The sequence below is a fragment of the Syngnathus leptorhynchus genome, chromosome 4 (genome assembly GCF_054491065.1).
Source record: "Syngnathus leptorhynchus isolate UIUO chromosome 4, UIUO_Slep, whole genome shotgun sequence".
Taxonomy (NCBI): Eukaryota; Metazoa; Chordata; class Actinopteri; order Syngnathiformes; family Syngnathidae; genus Syngnathus; species Syngnathus leptorhynchus.
In genome coordinates this window covers 14467662-14488168 of record NC_141198.1, presented here as the reverse complement: position 1 = coordinate 14488168, position 20507 = coordinate 14467662, and the positions used below count along the sequence as shown (strand labels likewise).

The following is a 20507-nucleotide window of genomic DNA, read 5'->3' as shown; positions in this document are numbered from 1 at the left end:
AGTTTCTATGGCAACCCTTAGCCTTTTTTTTTTTTTTACACTTCTTACCAGAAGCGGAAGTGGCCCTCACCTGCCATTGGAGCGTTTGAGTCAAACGCCCGAGTTCCATTGAGCAAGGGATTCGCTGGTGGTGTAGGGCAGGGGTGTCCAAACTTTTTTGCAAGGAGGGCCAGATTTGATAAAGTGAAGGGGCCTCTTTCCCCACGCGAGATGTCTTGGAGGTCTCGCCGATTTTCACATTTTGCGCGTGGTCTTGGAACCAATTATCCGCAATAAACGAGGGATTATTGTACTTTTATTATTCTGAAGAAGTTGACGTAATTTTGAGCATACTTTGAGTGAATGACTCAATTTACAATATATGAAATGAATATTGCACTCTGCTGAAGAATCTTCGGGTGGGTGCTTGGTTTGCGTGGAGCAAGCCTTTTTACGTGTCCATCCATCAAAATGCGCTCCACCTCTACAATTCAAGTTGCAGCGGGAGATGTTTTGGATGAGGGGGACAAATGAGTCATAATAAATCAAAGAAGTCGTGTTGGAGCAGGGTTGCATAAAATGCCTCAGACATGGCAGTCAATGACGCCATTTACCATGAACTTATTATTTGGAACAAAAAGCGTTATAAGATAGGAAATCTCCCACACATCTCTCTCACAAACGTTGCAAATATCCTTCTCCTGCCATCTAGCGGTGAATGGTAATACTAAAACATCAAACCACAGCCCGTGCATATTTGTAGTTTGGCAGCAGCAAATTCCAATATTTGCAGGATTTATTTTATGCCCACTTATTTGCAAAAGCCCGCAGAGGTGACCCAACTTTGGGTTGCAGAAAACCCAATTGTTGGGTTGTTTTGGGTAAAACCAAGGAGTCGGTCCAATTTTCACCCAAACTGCGATCAATGTGTGCTATACCTACTTTGAAACCCTTAACCTAGTTTGAAAGATTACTTTGAAGCACTAATCCTTTTTTAAAATCCTAGCCCTAGTTTCAACCTCTACTTTGAAACCTTAGCTTAGTTGAAAAACTGACTGAAAGCCTAACCCTCGTTGAAATGTGAAAACGTGAGTGAGCGACACTCGTCTGTTTTAATGACAGCTCAGCAAGTTAATAGCATTGAAAATTTATTGTGGTATCAGATCGTTTACACCAGTGAAAAGAGACGATGCGTGACATGATCGGTCTACTGAGCCAGAATGCAAAGCAAATCAAATCAAAAGCAGTGTCGGAATCATCCCGAGAAGAAACGCAAGTCAACAGGCACGAACGAGACATGACAGATATACAAGATGGAGCCCATTCCTGGGCTTGCCAGGTGAACGCTTCTCTTGACCACCGTGGTAAACCAAACGGTTACATGACGGTCCCGGATTCCGACTTTTAGAACGAATACACTGTAGAGAGTTTGCCGGAGGGAGATTTTCCAGTCCGTGACCCTTTTTCACGAGTTGAATGCAGTGTTTTGCCTCCTTGGACCACTCCAGCTCAGTGAGGACGCGAGGACTTGAACTTGACAAGCAGTGCGAACAAAACTTTTTTGTTTTTAAGGATGATTGGAAAGAAAAAAAAAAAACCAGCAGGGAGCCCTGATTTGGGAACTAAACTGCTTAGGCCAGCACGATGTGAATAAATAACAGGAAATACAATCAAGCGTGCGCGCCAACAAAGCAAACTTAAAATGGCCGTTGCTGCGAGATGACGGCAAAGTTTCCAGCTCGCCCTTGACATCCAATGCCAGCGCTAAATAAAGAAGCTAAGCTAGCAGGCAAAGTAAACAAAAGTGGCCTAGCTTCACACGCACGCATGGTACGCACACAGACACCAAAGTGCTTCAAGTTGGGGTCAGAACAGGAAGAAAAAAAAGCCAATAGAAACATACTTCTAAAAAGCTTACATATGACATCACTGTGTAAAAAAACGAGGGACAATGTCTCCGCGCTTTGTCGTTTGAGTAGAGTTTGCTAATGCTAAACAAAAACAAAAGGCGGCGTAAGTGGACTGACCTTCGCCGGCAAAGTAATCAATCTCTTCTCATCTAGCCAAATGTGCACAAGTGGATGTTGCGTCTTTATACTTTTGACTCAACAGGAGGGGGGGAAAGGGTTCTGCACTGCACAACACAACAAAGTTTTTTTTGTTGCAAAGGCGTGAGATTGGTTGTAGCTAGGAAGCCGAAGGCGATCAAATCATACAGATTGTAAAGTGCACTGAAAGCTGTCGCTCATCACAAAAGTCAAACCGTTGAATGATGACGATCCATCATGAAAGAGATAAAGAAAATGCCACCATACAATGAAAAAAAAAAAAATAGCCATCTTCCCATATATAAACCACAAGTCATTTTACAAATGTCTGTCCACCATTAAAACTGTAAAATGAGCAAAGTCAGAACTATCCCAAAACGAAACTAATGATTTTGTCTGTTCCTATGAAAACAAGTCAGAACGGTCCACGTTAAGAACAAAAAGTCGCAAATGAAAATCAAAGTGATTGTCCATCACACAAGCAATTAAATTGAATTGATTAAAATGTCAAAGCATAACTAAAAACAATCAAATGTCGAACGTCACAAAAGCAAAATAGGATAATGTCCTGATGGTTTGTCTATTATTACAAAAAACGACATTGAGACAGAGAGAGAGAGCTCACAGAAAAACTAAAACGTGGGTAGTTTGCATCTGTCATCACTCTAGCAGAATATTAAAAGGGAGCGATTGAACAACAATATATCTTAGGTGAATTTCTATATATTATATTCAATATATATAAATAAGAAAAAGGAATATTATGGATATTTCTGAACTGAAAGAACTGGAATTTTTTTTCCAATCATCAGAATTGAAAGAAAAATGTTGTGAAAACCAAGCCGTCCGTCACAGAAGCCAAACGAGAAAAGGTGCCGTCAGAAAACATTGATCGCTTAAAAGCAGCGTCAAAACTAAGAAAATAAAAAATTCAAGATTCCATCATTACTCAAACAGGTCTGTCTCCAAAAGACAAAATGTTACCGTCCTTATTGAAATGAGAACATCCAAACTGTTGGTCATCGGTCATTTGGAGAAAAAAAAAAAGGCAAAATGTAGCCACCACAGGTTGTAGAACGTTTACGGTCAATCATCCCAGAAATGGTAAAAAGCGAGAAAACCTCATGAGAGTAACGTTGTGGTTTGACCTCCAAGCTGACGTGAAGCCTCGGGAAAGTGCAAAACACATACGTGAGCAAAGCGGCTAAAGACACTGACCGAGTATAGAATATAAATCATTTGATAAATGTATCACAGACGCATTAAATAGCTTCTTTCTATGGAACTGCAATCAATTTCGCATGGGACCAGCCACTCTCCAATTACCCAAACATCTATGCATATGCATATGTCAATACATATGCATATATTATACACGCATCATTTAATATATTTATGGTAGATAAATACTGCTTTGACATTTTTGTAATATGATCTGAAATTTGGAAACGAAAACACCAAAGAAAAAGTAGATTGGGGTAAATATCGCAAATAAAACCCAGCGCCCATGCACTAGCTCACTAACTTGCTAGCCTACGAGATTGCAAACCATGTTAGCTCCTTCACCCCTGCTACATCAAAACTGTGTCCAAGCTTGCAACACATCACATGAAAAAACAAAACAAAAAATGATGCGTAGAGGCTAACCGCTTAGCGGCTAAGGTTAAAAAAAAAAAGTGGTCCATCATTGTCCTGCGGTAAGCCACAATGACACAATGATTTGCTTCAGAGCAGTCTTGCCTCCTGCGGCGTGATGATGTCACAATCCTGGGTATGGGTGGGAGGGGGTCAAGCGGAGGTCGCCGTTAAACAAGTGAGCCTCCAAGAGTCATTCCCATCCGTTGTCTTTGATCATGTGAGCCAGCTCGATGATGAACTTTCCCTCTTTGTACTTCTGACTGCTCTCAAAGGCGTGCTCCTGAAACACAAGCTATCGTTAGCTTAGCCACACTGGCGACGCTTTCCTTGTTTTACAAGAAAACATTTACGAATGCCCGTGTTAGCTTAGCCACAATTGCAAGTTGCTTTAAAAAAAAAAAAAAAAAACTCATTTGAATTGGGAATCCTCATCGATTGTTTTATTTTTTCGGCAGATTCTAATGTTTGGCAGCATAAAAGTCAATCAAGTGAAATGTATCATGAATAAAATAACTTTTTTTTATTCTTCCATGTGACAATAAAGTCATGAATGGCAGGCCCAAAATGAGATTTTGTTTTTTACCGAGAGAAAGGTTTTTGTTGTCGTCACGTATGGATGCGGAGACAGATGGTCGAAAGAGCAAAAAAAGCGTCCCGTGCTGACAGCGTGCGTGACAACTCACATATTTCCAGCCCAAGGTGGTTTTGCAGTTTTCACAGTAGATGTCGGCCACGGCGTGAAGACCCGTGAGGAGAACCCGCTCCTCAGCCGGACCGCAGCCCACATTCACCCTGTCAAGCGCAGACGACGTCAAATAAGATGTTGGCTCACCAAATTTCACATTGCAAAGTTTGGCCGCTGAATTTTCAAGACATTTCGAGGAGGCCCAGAAAAGACCAAATTGAACGTGAAAAAATCACCACTTGGAACCAACACGGATGTCTTTTTAGCGAGTCAAAATGGCCGCCGCCAACCGTGAAAGTGATTTTGGGGGTAAGCGTGTGGTGATGGACGTGCGTGTGCCACTTACACAGAGTTGAAGAGATACGCTCTTCCTTGGCTTCCTTGAAATGACTGAAAGAGACAAAAGAGGGTCACGTTAACACGTAACGCTCGCTCCGCCCCCATTTTCCCGCTCCATCGCGGCACAAACGCGGTTTTAAATCTTAACCTGAGCGCGAAAAGCCAAACTTGATTCACAAAGCCCAAGTTGAAGCTGTGAGCCCGGTTGATTGAAAACCCCGGCCGGCGCTTCTTGAAAGCAGCGACGGCGCTTTGGAACCACGTCCCTCGTCTCCGACCTCAAAACTAAATCTGTCTCGAAAGCTCGGCCGGGATACCTTGGAGATGAGCTCGTCGTGGTTGGCCAGGTGCGCTCTGCAGTGGATGCAGCTGTAGGTGCGGTGGCAGCTGGGCAGGTAGGCCTGGAAAGTCTTGGACTTGGTCATCTTGACCATGTCCGGGGGCTGCGACTCCTCGCCGGCGTCTGGGCCGGACGGGTTGCAGCTCCGCTGGACTTGCTGGCAGAACAGACACCGGAGGATCCAAGCCAGGGCCGTCGTGGTGCCGGTGGGCTCGGGCGCGTGGCAGCTCCACGCCGACGCCGCGCCTGGAAATTGCACCTGCGTCCTGGATGGGACACAACAGTAGCACGTGATGCCGGCTTTGTCGTGTCGCCAAAAAGTGTCGCGACATCGCCAAACACGTCGAGCGCCTCAGTGATGTTGCTGGTCTCGGCGTGCCCTGCGATTGGCCTGCTGTCCGATGACCCGCGACCCCGTGGAGACAAGCGGTACAGAAAATGGATGGAAGGGAATTTATTAGTACCAAAAGAATAGAACTTCTGAGAGATTCCGCAATTACAGGTTTACAAAATAATACAGTACAATCATGTGAAGGTAGTCAATTAATCCTCATGACCCAACGACACAAAGAGACGCGGCCAAGCATTCACGGAACTGCTGTCAATCAAACTCGTGAGGGCGGGACTATGACGTCTTCTTGTTGTTGACTGGCCCTCGGCCGTCTACAGACGGCGCTGTTTCTCATTTTTCTCCTTTTGTTTAGTTACCACGAGAAAAAAAATTACAGACAGAAACGGATGTATGTAGAGATCTCAGGTTGATTTAGTGACTATGATGGTGAAATTAACTTTGTGAAGGTTTTTTCGCGGGTGCAGGAAAGTAATGACAAAACTAACTTGCTTTGTTCATGCTTTTTTTTTTTTTTTTTTAAATAAATTACACTGTTCTTGTGCCTGACAAGACAAACACGTTTTCAGTGAATTGGAAACTGTTTGCATAGGGGAGAAAAAGGCAGACATCAAACAAAAGACCTCAACGGGAAGTAGACGTGGCGCGCACACACTCACACAAAAGCGGTCAATAGACGCTTGCGTGTGCTTGTGTTTGCATGTGTGTCAGACAGCTCTCATCTCTTCATCTAATTAGCCCACCTTAATTAATCCTCGCGCACTCCTGCTCACCGTCTGCGATGACAAAGGCTTCTGCGCCTGCGCAGTCACACTCGCAACAACACTGGCTCAAAACTCAAGTTAAAAAAATCCATGGAAACTTTTTCGACTTCTCGCTCAACACGAAACATGTTTACAAAACGCGTCGGGTGATTATTTGTCAATAAAAAGGCTGTTGTTTTTTGTAATAGTCGGATCCGCGACTATACAACACCTTTGTTTACTTAATTGACCACGCTCTCCTCAACATGTTTAAATACGGGTTGAACGTCGACACCAAAGACAGGTTTTTTTTTATGGATTTTAATTTGTCGCCTCTTTATTTTGCTAAGGTAAGGGAAAAGCCTGATGAATTGCTTCAGGTGGCAAAAAAGTACACCCCCCACATACCACTAAGATGCACGAAGCGCATTTTGTTAACAAAATAGGTATGTGTGTGTGGGTTTTTTTCTTTTTTTTTTTTGGGTGTCATTTGTCATGTTATGTCACGTTAATTTTGGGGTGGCAAAAGTAACAAAAACATAAAGAGAAACTGGCAACAAAACGTAAGACCCAGCACGGTTTGGGCAACTCAAGACACCTGTAAATGTATTATTATTATAATTCATAAAACTTACAAGTTTAACAACAGTGTTAACCTGCTATGTTGAACACGACATTTAATTCGTCTTGCAGGTAAGAAAGAAATATACTAAGAGAAGAAAGTGAGCTGGTAAAAAGGCAACAACGCAACATGCTTTTCCCAATCATGGTTCAGGTACCTGAAGCCTCTACGACCCCACACCACCTTTCTTGACGAGCTTTTTTAAGTTTTGTCGTCACACCGAAGCGGCTCTATTTCTTTCTGCTGCTTTTTTTTTTTTTTTTTTTTTTTACAAAATACGGTTTTTCAGGTTGTGTCAGCGTCTATTTAGTCAAGACAACAATGCTACCATATTAAACTGCATGATCACAAACAATAGCTCATTGGTTTTCATTGCCTTGTTGCTTCTTTTGTTTGTAGCACAGGCAAGAATGGGGAAAAAAGAGAGGAAGCGATCAGAGCAAATAAAGAAGCGAGCGCACTCGCATGAGAAGTGCAGACAAAAGCCTCTCTGCCCCACGACACCAATCAAGATTTCAATCAACAAAAAACTCGCGTACTTTCGACTCTTTTGTGTCAACTCCTTGACGACAATTCGGCTCGGAGCAACAGCGCGATGGTTTTTCACAACTTGTCTCCAGACCCGTGACGCCGCCACGACAGCACACATTTAGTTGTATTTCTCGGATGATTTTCCGAAAATACAAAAAAAAAAAAACAACAACACTGATTTCTAATAAGTGTTGTCACGCACCTGAATGTTTGTTGAGAAGGACGACAGCCTGTCGAGTTCGTAAACACCCGAACGCAACACAAGCTCCTTGTTGTCGACTCGTCACAATCTCCTCGTAAAAGTCATCGTGTTCGATTCCTGTCCATGTGTGGAAGTGTGTCGGGTTCGTGCTCGCATTTTGGCCCCCACGCGTGCTTTTGTTGTCTTTTGTTGTGCACGTCTGGCACTGGTCTGACCGCTTTGGCACAAAAACGTCACCCACGCGGGAGGGCGCTGCAAAGATGATTGACGGCCACACTGTCCAATCAATAGCGGCGCTGCCTTCACGTCCCCCTGGGAAAGATGGAAAGCTACGCATTGAGATTTTTTTTTTAACCCCCGGAACATCCTGCTTTTTTTTCTTCTTTCTTAGCTACACTTAAATATTACTATCTTCACATTAATGGTAGTTATTTTGAACAGTTATTTAGTTGTATTCATTTATTTATAACTGCTTTTAATTGTCGGACGTGCCCCATATTCTAAAAAATTCATATTGTTAATCTGATTATCATGATTGCTCTTATTCGTAAAATGAACCCCCGCGACCCGACCCCGGATAAACGGAAGAAGATGGATGGATGGATATTGGTGGACAAGATGCATACATATTTATTCACGTCAAGATTTGAGAGGAATAAAAACCTAAAAATAAACAACTAATAACAGTGAAAACTGTAACGCAGCTGTGTATGGCCGTCAAGTTATCGTATGAGGAAGAAAAACGGTATAATATTCATTTTAATAAGAAGATTCACCTATCCCCAGATAGGTGATTAAAATAATAATAATAATAATACAAATAATTTATTCCATGTTGGGATTTTGTTTGTTGTTTTGTTGACCTTCAGTAAGATTAAGATGTAATTATTAAATAGGGTTTGTCTTACACATGGTCAAAAAGTGGACATTTTAGATATGTATGATTCATTTTATACACATAATTTAGCTGCGGTGATATTTTCGAGCATTCCAAGTGGTTGTGTTTACTGGTATGATTATTTCCCATGTGACGTGACGTATCAAGTGGGGGAGAGAGGGGTGGGCAGGTAGGCAGGTACCCGGATGTGTAAATAAATACAAGACGAGAATGTGAATATCAGGTACAATAATAATGCTACTTTTCCTGCCTCGTGTCGTTTTGTTTAAAATCACAGCTCATTAGTCGCAAAATCAAATTTGTGGGGGAAAAGAGGAACGTCATTGGTTAAAAAAAAAAATTGGCTGTCATATTTAATCACTCATGAGCAGAAAGCTGGTTGAGGTCACTTTAAAGTCACGCACGCGCACGCGCACGCACACTGGGTTAATTTTAGAAAGGCTCAATCGATGAAACGCCTCATACTTGTGCTGGGGACGTTTTTACTTCACGCAAGCGATTCCAATGAAAACAGACGAAAAAAAAAAACAGCACATCCGTCGTGCCAATGACGTCAGTATTGGACGAACGCGTTTTTTTGTTGTTGTTGAGCAGCTGACTGACTGACATCAATGAAAACAGCAGCAGTGGGGAGAGGGACGAGCCGCACATAAACACCACACCGCAGGGACAGCGTCGATTTGCTTCTCATAAGACCAAAACAATAACAAAATCTATGGCATTGACGTGTCTGTTTTGTTAAAAACATATAAAATGACTGTCTCTAAAAACAACAACCATGAATTATTCAACAAAACAGCGACAACGTCGTTAACCAAAACGATCTGCAATCGTGAGACGTTCATGGACCATCATGAGATGTTCAATGACTGGCGAGCGTCTCCTCCAAAGCAGGTCACTCACCCCCGAAAAACACTCGTTGACTCCCGGGGAGCCCCGCACGTAGTGTAGAATCACCGTCCCATGCAGGCTGCAGCAGCCAGTCAGTCTAGGCCGACTTGCCGGTCATGTAAGGCGGCCTGGCGCTGGGATGATACTTGGTTGGCTGGTGGATCCTCGCGGACGGGTGGCAGCAGGCGGGTTGTCAGGCGGGACGAGGGAGCCTCTCTCTCGGCCATGAGCTGTGACGGAATCCGCGGGGTTTGTTTTTCTGCTTCGGCCTCCGATGATCAATAATTCAGAGAAACAGCAACAAGGCGCATCGTGACAGCGACGAGATGTTAAAATAACGCAAGGGCTGTGGCGCAAAACTTGGCGGAAAAGTGCAAATAAAGCAGCTTTAATTTCTCATGCTTGTGCTGCCTTTAAGTGCCGTGGGGAATTTCCTGGATCAACTTGTAATGCGAAAACATCAACTTTTTTTCAATACCCACTGGAATGTAGTTTTCGAGTGGCTTAAAATGACCCTTAAACTAACCTATTCCATGAAGAACTTTTAATATAGTGGGATGTTAACGTCTTTTACGGACGCTAGCTCTCGCCACCGTTTACAGCTGGTTGCTATGTTTCAGTCATAACCTCCTTTCTCTGCTTTCCTGGCCTCAAGATAACGTCACTGCGCATCATGTGGTCGTTGTGTTGCAATAAACGTTCTTTTGTGTAGTAGTTGTGATGATAAAACGACAATCTCCGAGTTCTGTCGAGGACCGTGATGGCAGCAGTAGCCAAGCTTATTCAATGTTGCGACGAATAGCCGAAAACGGCGTGGTGGGGCGGGGCTGGAAAGCAGACAGCCAATCCAAAGCAGAGAACAAAAGGCAAATGAGTTTGGCTTGATTTCGACTGCGCGCGCCGCCGAGAAATGACACGTGCCCGACGTCAGGGCGCGTCAGTGGCTAAGCGTGTTGCGTTACTACCACGTGGTTGGATCTCAAGTCAACACAAACTGACGTCATTGTTTTTAATTTAGAGTTTATCGTTAGTCATTTTGTCATCAAACATACGACTTTTGGGACGTTCGCAATTGCGCCCTTTGAATTAATTATATCATCTATTTTGAGATGAGTAAAGTATTTTAATGTCACAATATTACAAGTGTCACAACACTGATGTATTTTGCAGGACAAAAAACATAAAGGAAAGTATGATTGAAACACTAATACTGCAATTTCTAATCAAGTTGACTTATATAGCGCTTAATCCTAATTTACTGTATTGCACACATGGCGGGTTTAGGATTATAACGAGGACCCCTAAAGAAAATCTCCATAATTCATTTATTTTGATTTTTTCCCCCCACAGGTTGTTCTTAGCCCAATGTTTATTCCCAGTAGTTTAATCAGACTTTTAAAAAACATTTTCAGTTTCATTTGGAAAATATTACATAAAAAATAAAAAAAGGTTCACATTCTCTTTACTTTTGATTACATTTCAGTTTTACCTGGTAGATTGCAGAATTTGGGTCAGTTTGACCTGTCGTGGGATTTAAATATGAATTAGTATAAATTATGTGAAACCTATGTATTTGATTTTAAATATTTCTTGTACCAATATTCTATAGGCCACAAGATAAGAGTGACTGTGTACAATATTTTATTCTTTTGCCCCACCCCCTCAAAAAAAATAAAGATTTTTTTTTTTTTTTTTTTACTTCCAGTCTTGAAAAGAATCACGAATGTACACAATGAAAAATAATCCATTGGCACTATTGGGGTAAAACATGTTTTTATTGATAATTTTCTAATTTAATACACCAAGAATTGTTTGCTCCAGAGAAAACTGTTTGGCAACAGTGTACATGTTGATTGTTGTGTGATCCAGTCTCTTCAATAGTGTGTTTAATTTTTCTTTTTCCTGGCTTTCAAAAAACATTGAATAATTCACTTTTTAAAAACAGTCTTCAACAATAAAAGCAAAATTCTTCACACAGTAGCAAAATAAAACTGACCCAAGAAACAAAACCAAAACCATGGAAAATTTGAGGCGGACGCACCTTTAAAAACAATAGTGGGACCTTTTTTTTTTTTTTTAAATTTTTTTTTTTTTTAATTTTTAAAAAATCTTTATCTTTCTTCACAAACAATCAAAACATGGTGAGGCAACGAGATCATTTAGTTTCTGATAGAATCAAAACACTCATTGGACAATAAAAATATCTGCACAAAAGGGAGGGAAAAAAATAAAATAGATGTTTTTCTTCACAAACCGCGCAAGCATACACACAAACCAGCACACGCACACACACGAGTGGCAACAAATCTTTTCAAATGTACAAAGCTCTTTTTTTTTCTTTGATTGATCACATCAGAAGCTGCACATGGAATTGTCAAAGAAGGCACAAACAGACAAAAGAACGGAGCACAAGCGCTGATCAGCACACAAACCGTTCCAACGCTGCTGCTTCCCGGTGCCTTTGAACGCACCCCCCCCCCTCCCAAAAAAATACACACCTACAGGCCGCCGCTGCCACTATCTATCTATCTATCTATCTATCTATCTATCTATCTATCTATCTATCTATCTATCTATCTATCTATCTATCTATCTATCTGCAAACAAAGTACAAAAGCAGTTAAAGTCAGCTGTTTCCTTTCATTAATGGCAAGGCCATACCTATTTGATTGAAGCTATTTGTAAAAATGTAGGAGATTAGCGACATGGAGCGCTCGCAGGCGTAGCATGGCATGTTACTCCAAGTATGTTGTCAGATAAAACGTTGCGATCTCGTTTATGTTTGGGGTAAAAACGACAACCAAAATACAAAGTTAAATAGTGTCTTTGTGCTGCATTTGCAATTTGTGAAGGGTGGGGGAAAAAAACACATCTAACGCTGTGCAAAACAGATTAGTAACAAGGATCGCCTACAGGCTAGCTAGTTAGCTGTCAGCTGATACCACATGTGTATTGTCAACAAAGTTGAGTTCATTTGGGGTAAAACCAGCACCTCTAAAAACAAACTTGCTAGGTTGCTACATTTGTGTTCGGAGGGAAAGCAGCATTACAAACCAAATAATACCAATAAACCCGGCTTAGCTAGTTCGCTATCTAGCTGGCAGCTAGCTCAAAGTGAATGTGGTCACAATGCAGATTGTTAGTTTTTCTGCTGCGTTTGTGTTTTTGGGGAAGCAGAATAGCAAATGAATTAGCGCCAACAAGCACTTGCAAGCTTTATTTGCAAGAAAAGGTTTTCCAGATAGATTAGCCACAAGAACTGCAGCTAATTAGCTGTGGGCTAATTGAGCCACACAGATTTGGCTAACTCCACACTTAGGTCATTTCAAAACGATGGCAAAATGACAAACTTTGGGTCAGTCCACTCTAGTTCTCAGGGGTTCAATTTCAAGAGTGTTTAAAAAAAAATGTGACTCAAATTCTTTTGGGTTCAATTTGCTTGATTTCTCAAGGGTCACTAAACTACTATTGAGCAAACTGATGTCGGTGCTGCATTCGTGGCTGTGAGGAAAAAACAGCATCCCAAAGCCATCCTGAGAAAGCATCTAATTTGAAGCCCTACTTTTAAATATTGAACAGAACCTACAGCCTTTGGAGTTTATACCCTGCATTTGCGACAGTCCTCAAACTATACTCGCACAGTTAGTTGCGTAGCTGCCAGTTTAAAGTGCTGTATGAAAAATAAAAAAATGGAGCAGAGCTGGACTTTTTTTCCCTTTGCTTCAAGAGTTTACGTGCCGTAATTAGCGGACAGCAGAATGCAGATCTCGACATCTCATAATGGCCGTGGGATCAAAATGGTGTTTGTGTGTGGCTGGGGGGGGGGTCAAAATCAGGCCACTGAAGCACCTTGTTGGAGGCGAAATGGTGAAGGACCGCGTGGCACTCGACACGCTCTTTCTATACACAGCTGCTAACAGTCATGCAGAAGGGGCACACACTTGTCTTCTCATATTAAATATGACTATATTGGACTATTTAGAAAGGATAAACTATGGGGTGTGTTTTTTTTTCCCCTTCCAAACACATTAAGACCATTCCGTGCTAACCCACAGAGGCTAAGCAGAAGCTTCATGTACAAAATTCTGTATGAGAACCATGGCTTTTTTTTCTGGCTGATAATGTCGACTCTTTGCATAAATGGCTCTTTTTTTTGGGGGGGGGGCTGCGTGATGTGCAGATGACAATCCAAAAATAAGCCTTTTAAAGGAAGTGTGGATGGAGAAAAAAAAAAAGAACAAAAATATATCACCCGAAGCTGCGATGGACCCCCAAAAGCCAAGCCCCCAAAGCAGTCTCCCACATCCTGGAACGACAAACTGATTGATTCATGACGCCATTCCTGAGCAAAGTGGACTTGATGAGCAACAGCCAAAAATTTTGGGAAGCAAATCCGGATGTAATAAAACAAAAACACAGCGATAACAGTGTGGTGGGGTGGGGTGGGGCAGCGGTGAGGAATCATCTGCAGGATGAAAAAAAAAAACAACAAAAAAAAAACAAAGAGTGGTGTTACTCTTTTCATCGATAGTGATCCAAAGCGACAACATTTTGCAACACATGAAAATGTCCACCTGCCCGAGGTCGATTGAAATGCTGCCTTGAAGGTTCATAGGATTTGACAATGTCATTTTAGGGACCTTTTAAAGCTTTAAGTGTTATGTGGCAAAAAAAAAAAAAAAAAAAAAAAAAGACTTGGTTGTATATGTATTGAACTGGCCTTATCTTGTTTCTTTAATTAATATTAAAAATGTGTATTTGGTTGGTAATACGTACATTTTGATGATTCAATGTAGATCGTGTCATATTTGAAAATAGCTTTAAAAAAAATAGCTCAGCCATTGCGTAGCCTTGCTGCAAGGCATTCCAAAGCCATTTCCTGACCTGGCTGGGGTGAAGCGTTAGGACCGGAACCCGGGCTGGAAGCGTGCTGTCTCCTCAAAGATGAGCTCCTTCAGAGTCTCCTTGGGGAGGTCGTCCAGCTCCATGTCAAACTTAAACGGTGCCTCCGCCACGGGCTGTGGCCAAACGCCAACGTCAACACCGGGGAGTGAACGCTTACCGTTTGTCGTGCGAGGCGTCCGTCACTCACCTCGTCGGTGGGGTCGTAGTATTGCTCCAAGTAAGGGTGCGCCAGGGCCTCCTCCACCTCAATCCGCTTGTGGGGGTTGAAGGTTAGCATTTTGTCCAGCAGATCCAATGCTGACAGAAAAAGACAGCACAAAAACAATTGCAATAAAGCCAACTGTCCACAAGAGGGAGCCACAGCAATCACAAACACGCTTGAGAACAGCCTTTAGCTTTGTGCAAAAATGCCATCGGCAACGCAACAGGAATTATGTAAGTCGCACGACGACGAAGACAGTTAAAATAATCAATGGCCACCATTCAGCGTGAATGGCACAAAGCAGTCAAAGAAAACCAAGTCTCCTGCTATGGTGAGGCAGCCCGTTGAGGACTTTTGCATCCCTCTGTGTGTTCTGTCAGACCTTTGGCATCAGCGTTGGGGAAGAGGCGGTTCCAGGGTACTTTGCAGCGCAGCGGCAGAGAAAGCAAATAGTTCCTGGCTTTAATGTTGATGATGCAGTTGAGGTCCTCCTGAGAGGGCGAGCCCAGGATACCTGAAGAACGACAAGAAGGTTTGTGTCAGGATAGTCGAGAAGACATGGAGACGAGGGCTAAGCAAGCAAACAAAATATTGGCCTGACCCAGAATGTGGTTGAGCTGATCCAGGTAGTGCTTCCCGGGAAAGATGGGCCGGTTGGACAACATCTCAGCCAAGATGCAGCCCACCGACCAGATGTCGATGGACTTGGTGTAGCCCTGAGAGTCATGCCCAATGCAGGACGGTTGAAAAAAGACGTCAGATGCGCGCAATGGACTAGGATTGACCGAAACATGTCATGCACATGCTTAATATCTTTTGGGAGATTTTATTGACGACAGAGCCATTCCAAGAAAGCCATAAAGCCTTTGTCTGCGATAAAGGCAGCACTTTGGGCAAGACGCATCAGTGTATTTCCTTGTTTCTCAAAAGTCCATCAGGGTGCATTCAGACCCGACTGTTTGGTCCGCTTTAAACGGACCGGGGCTCAACTGTCACGCTTGGTTCGGAGCTTTTTTGTGCAAGTGTGAAGACACCCAAACGAATCCCGGTGCGGATAAAAGAAACGGACCGAGGCCGACTTTTTGAAGTGGTCTCGGTTCGTTTCCAAACAAACCCTGGTGCGGTTCGCTTCAGGTGTGAATGGAAACAGCACAAATATGCAGAGCGGGAATGCAGCGTGTAGGACTCTCATGTTTTCCACCATTTCCGGGTCTGTGCTCTGTGTGCCGCCCTGGTCATTGCGGTCCAATTGGAGCGCGGATCGCCACAAGCGTGGTGTGTATACTTCACTTGCAAAATGTACAGTCTGAATAGGAACCGCACCAAAACAAAAATATTAAGTCCGCCTTTGGTCCGGACCAAACAAGCGGACTGAAGGACTTTTCTTAGTCAGCGCAAAGAGAAAGATGAATATGAAACCATGGCTCTGGTGGCCTTGCTGGGTGTCAGGCAGAAGAACAATGTGCAGACGAGATTTGCCAAAATCCATTTTCACCTTTCCTCCCAGTTCAATCGGAAAACGAGCGCGTACCTTGGAGTTGAGCATGATCTCGGGCGCTCGGTACCAGCGTGTGGCCACGTACTCCGTCAGGAAGCCCGTGTGGTCGTGGTCCGGGTCGGCCACGCGGGCCAGACCGAAGTCGCAGATCTGAGAGAGCGGGCGGGGTGAGGAGGATGCAAAAAAACGGCGGCAGAAGACAGTGGGCCCTACCTTGAGATCGCAAGTGGTGTTGAGCAGGAGGTTGGAGGGCTTGAGGTCGCGGTGCAGGACGTTGGCCGAGTGGATATACTTGAGGCCTCGCAGGATCTGGTAGAGGAAGTAGCAGATGTGGTCGTTGCTCAGGTGCTGCGTCTTCAGCAGCTTGTACAGGTCCGTCTCCATCAGGTCCTGCACGATGTAGCTGAGAGACGTCGTTGAGGAAGCCTCCGCAAAGGACACTATAAATCACCGTTCGGGCCAAGTTGGCTTTTGTGTCATCTGCCAAGACCCGCGAGCGATTTCCCGTTGGGCTCATCCTTCAGGATGGGGGAGGGAGCCATCCAGAAGGAGGAGCCGTTCCAGTTGTTCTTTGGACAACTCGTTTTGACTTCAAATTGTCAAAATACTCGCAGCAGCGAATATTCCCCCATTCCTGTCCTAATACTCTTCTCTATCCGATTATTTGATGAATTGAGCGATACAAACAAGGGGGTGTGGAAAGTAGCGGGTCAAGGATACACATCTTTCATCTGGTCGATGGTGGGCGTGCGTATGATGTCGTTGATTCCGATGATGTTCTCGTGCTTGAAGCGCAGCAGTATCTTGATCTCGCGCAGTGTGCGCTGGCAGTACGTCTGATGCTCGAAGGGGCTGATCTTCTTGATGGCCACGCGAAGCTTGTTGTCACGGTCGTACGCCGAGCTGCGGAAAAATCGTTAATGGCGTGGAGCGGAAGCGACGTCACCGGGCCGTGGGGCCCGCGTGGCCCTTCGAGGTCGCGGCTCCCTCGTTTTGGGACTTCGGTTAAGTTCCGTTCGTAACGAGAGCCCAAGACGAGGGCAGCTTGACCTCACTTTCAGTCGACATCTTGTATTTTTGTACAGTTTGACAAAGGAGCCGCGCAACAAACTAAAAGCTTGCCCGGTTAAATAATTGTGCTTTAGTACGTCTCATTTGTATCGGTCTTCCAGAGTGACCTGAAACGTGTGTAAATGCGCAATAGTTGTGTAGTTTCTTTTTTTTTTTACGCTATGGAGAGCAAAGAACGCCCACATTGTGTAACAGAAGAAAAGCAGTTGCCATGGTGACAAGCCAATGTAAACAGCGGCATGCCAGCCTTCTGCCAGGGAAATGTGACTGACCTTCCTTTCCACTTGGCTCTGAGGAATGTGCGCCTGTGTGTGTGTGTGTGTGTGTGTGTGTGTGTGTGTGTGTGTGTGTGTGTGTGTGTGTGTGTGTGTCTGTGCTCGCACGTGGGAGGCAGAGCTGCAAGATTCTGACGGCCGTGTGTGCTGCACTGGGCACGGTGTTAACACATTCATCTTTTGAACGTTGTTATGAGCTGATGAATTCAAACTAATCTGACACACAAAGTAACAAATGCATTTCAGTGGACGTTGGGGATTTTCTCACTCTCCCAATGTAGCATTTTCCTTTCCGATTGAATGAAATTCGTGACCATTTCCTTGTGTCCATCTCCTCATCAAATACGCTCAAAACCAATTCCAACAAGGAATCCAGTGGGTTCCAAGAGACAAAATAGGGCTCTCCGAATTTAGCCGAGTCGTGACGCAAGCGTCGTGGGCGAGGCCGGTGGAAGATTGGCCACTTTCAAGAATGACACAGAAGCACATGCAAGACAAAAAAGTAATCAGAGCTGCAAAATGTGCACGTAATGCTCAGAGTGTGTGACAAACCGCTGCTTGACACAAAAAGTGAAATCGTTGCCTTGCAAATGATACACCTGATAGCGGCAAAACACAACTTTTGCTTTTTAACATCCAACCGATTCATCAGGATATGACCCCTTTTCTAATTTGGCCATTTTTTCCCCCACATTAACACAACGTAAGATAAAGATAAAATGATACAAGATTTGAAACAATATTTTTTGGGGGGTAGAGTGCAACTGAAACGTCATGGATGCAAACTAATGCATGTTATTCAGACACCAAGCGACTGACGTTGTGACAATGTTCCCTTTCACTATATTCCGGCCCAGCAACGATGACAGTCCCGTCAAATTTCCTGCTTCTTAGTCCGCTGCAGTGTTGCCATGGAGACGGGAATGCAAAGGTTTCGCGCCGCGTTTGCCGTCGCCTTATGTAATGACACTGTTACCATGACGAAATGGGGGTGGGGGGGATAGGTCAGAGCCAACAAAAGGGACACCGAGGAGTCCAATGCCGTGCGGAGGCTTTGAACGCTGCACAAGACGACGCATCCGTGAAATGTAGCGGCAAAACCCGAATAGCCACGTGCGGTAGCGAGCAACTATGTTGAAGGGAGTAAAGCGAATTTGTCTGCAATGCTTTGCCACTCTTCGCCGGCACCTTGGTGCCGAAGAAACATTTCAAGCAAGCTGAGGAGCTCCACTCAGACAAAAGCAGTTATTTGGCGCCATCTCGTGGCTACTGCATCTTGAAGTGAGTTGAGGATATTGTAAACAGACTTTGTGCTTTACGTTTAAGTGGGTTGACTTTGTTACCTTGCCACCTTCTCGTCAGCGCCGTTAAAGTCCAGATAACGCGTCTCTTGTCATTGGCCATGAGGGCGGAGCTAACCATGTCACCGGTAGATTGGTTGCCACGGAGACGAGGCCGTTCAAGATGATGGCAGGGGGGTGCCACGCGTCGGCACTTGGACTTGAGGATCATTCCGGATGGCTTTTCAACCCCTTTAACAATCTTGCCCTGTTTTGTCACGAGGGACTTGTTGCCATTGCGTAATCCGGCTGGTCCTTTTCACTCCATGAAAATTATGTTACGAGTGACGTTAGACAGCGCCGATACCTAGATTTGATCCAGTCCACAGCGGATCATATCGGAAAACAATATCGTGCATCACGATAACAAAGAGAAGTGGAAAGGTAAAAAAAAGGCACTTTTGAAGAAAATTATCAACATTTTTATCATTGAGTCAATCGTTTTGGCCAAACATAAATGTTACGGTGACATCATATTCAGAAGATCGATGGCGGGACACGCAGGGGACAGTTTAACGTGCCCGCGCTCGTAAAGATAACCGTCGCGATAACGCTTCGATGAACAAGTCAACTGTCAACCTCGAAAGACAACTTTGCTTCGAACAAAACTTTAGATGAGAGCGAGAGAGGAGACAAAAATGGGAAAATCCAGATTTAAACGACTCGGCACTTTCAAATTCGTTTCGAGTGATGCTGGAATTTGCCATAAACGATTTTGAGGCAAATCCCTCACTCCATCCCCCAATCCATCCATCCCTCCATCCCCCAATCCATCCATCCATCCTTCATCGTAGCAGCGAGAGGACTACAATGAGCATTGTTACATTTGAGTGCGTTAAATCAGCAATGCACATCAAGTAGCCCTACACAAACATAATCTATATTTTCGGGGGGGGGGGGGGTGTGTGTGTTTGTGCTCATGTTGGTGGCGATGGTAACGGGCACAAACCTACATCAAGACTACACACGAGTATGCTTTCTCTTATACTTAAAATCATAAAAGTGGATAATACCAACATTCAATCCACTTGTATTGATTTCTGATATACTTTCATTGTATACAAGTAAAAATGTTTGATTGTACCTGGCAACTATATATATATATATATATATATATATATATATATATATATATATATATATATATGCGTACGTGTGCAATACTGAGCGGCAGCGATTAAATCACTTTTTTCTCAACAAGGAAATCTGTTGATTGCTCGAAATGTTAAACAAAATAAAACGCGTTCAGGTTTAGTGATTTGAATTGATACATTTGTCGCTATGTCCAGGTAAATATAGAAGCGACGCAAAATTGATGTCATGTGACAGAATGAATCGTTTAATTAGACGAGATTTGACGAGATAGCAGCGGCGGCTAGCAAACCAAACATAGCATTTAGCCGTGTGGCTAAGCTAATGGGCTAACCAGAGGTGTATTCCGGCGACAACAGCTTCTTGACTTATGTAAGGTGGCTTCGGGGTGCGCGGCTTCACTCACCACACCATGCCGTAGGCTCCTTCGCCGATGTAGGACAGATTGCTGTACCGAGGACCGACGTCGAACGCCTGCCCGCGCACCAGCTCGGTCCCCGGGCCAGGGCTGGGGCCACCGGCCGGGACAGACACCGCCGCTGTCGCCATAATGAGCACAGGTGGGGTTCTTGTTCTTTTCTATCCCTCCAACTTAGTTTAAATCAGAAAGGATGAGGAAACTGATGATTTTTGAGTCCGTGTGGTGCTCGACCGAGGCCTTGGGGGGCGAGCGTGTGAGCGAGTCCGAGGAGGAGTGCACACAGCGCCGCTGAGGAGCTGCGATGGAGTGGTGGGGGGCCGGGCAAAGCGAGTGAGTGCAGCAGGAAATAACCACGGTCACGTGACCCACCCCATACCCCCCCCGCACACACACACACACACCTTTTCCTGCTTCTGGACGACCTGTCGATTCTGCAGC

The 20507-nt window shown here is 44.1% G+C and overlaps 2 protein-coding genes across 2 annotated transcripts; both read right to left on the bottom strand.

Annotated features, from left to right (window-relative positions):
• Positions 1 to 1125: 1125 nt before the first annotated feature.
• Positions 1126 to 9003, bottom strand: LOC147058312 (protein yippee-like 1). The gene is made up of 5 exons (XM_085910682.1): positions 7477 to 9003; positions 5007 to 5295; positions 4697 to 4740; positions 4349 to 4457; positions 1126 to 3945 (listed from the first exon to the last, which is right to left on the bottom strand). The coding sequence occupies exons 2-5, from the start codon at positions 5121 to 5123 to the stop codon at positions 3856 to 3858; spliced, it is 360 nt and encodes a 119-aa protein (XP_085766808.1). The 5' UTR covers positions 5124 to 5295; positions 7477 to 9003; the 3' UTR covers positions 1126 to 3855.
• A 2018-nt stretch (positions 9004 to 11021) lies between these two features.
• Positions 11022 to 20398, bottom strand: LOC147058311 (mitogen-activated protein kinase 1). The gene is made up of 9 exons (XM_085908780.1): positions 20055 to 20398; positions 16591 to 16773; positions 16084 to 16273; positions 15904 to 16020; positions 14974 to 15088; positions 14755 to 14886; positions 14358 to 14467; positions 14150 to 14283; positions 11022 to 13730 (listed from the first exon to the last, which is right to left on the bottom strand). Exons 1-8 carry the CDS (start codon positions 20195 to 20197, stop codon positions 14167 to 14169), a joined length of 1107 nt encoding a protein of 368 aa, XP_085764906.1. The 5' UTR covers positions 20198 to 20398; the 3' UTR covers positions 11022 to 13730; positions 14150 to 14166.
• Positions 20399 to 20507: the final 109 nt, after the last annotated feature.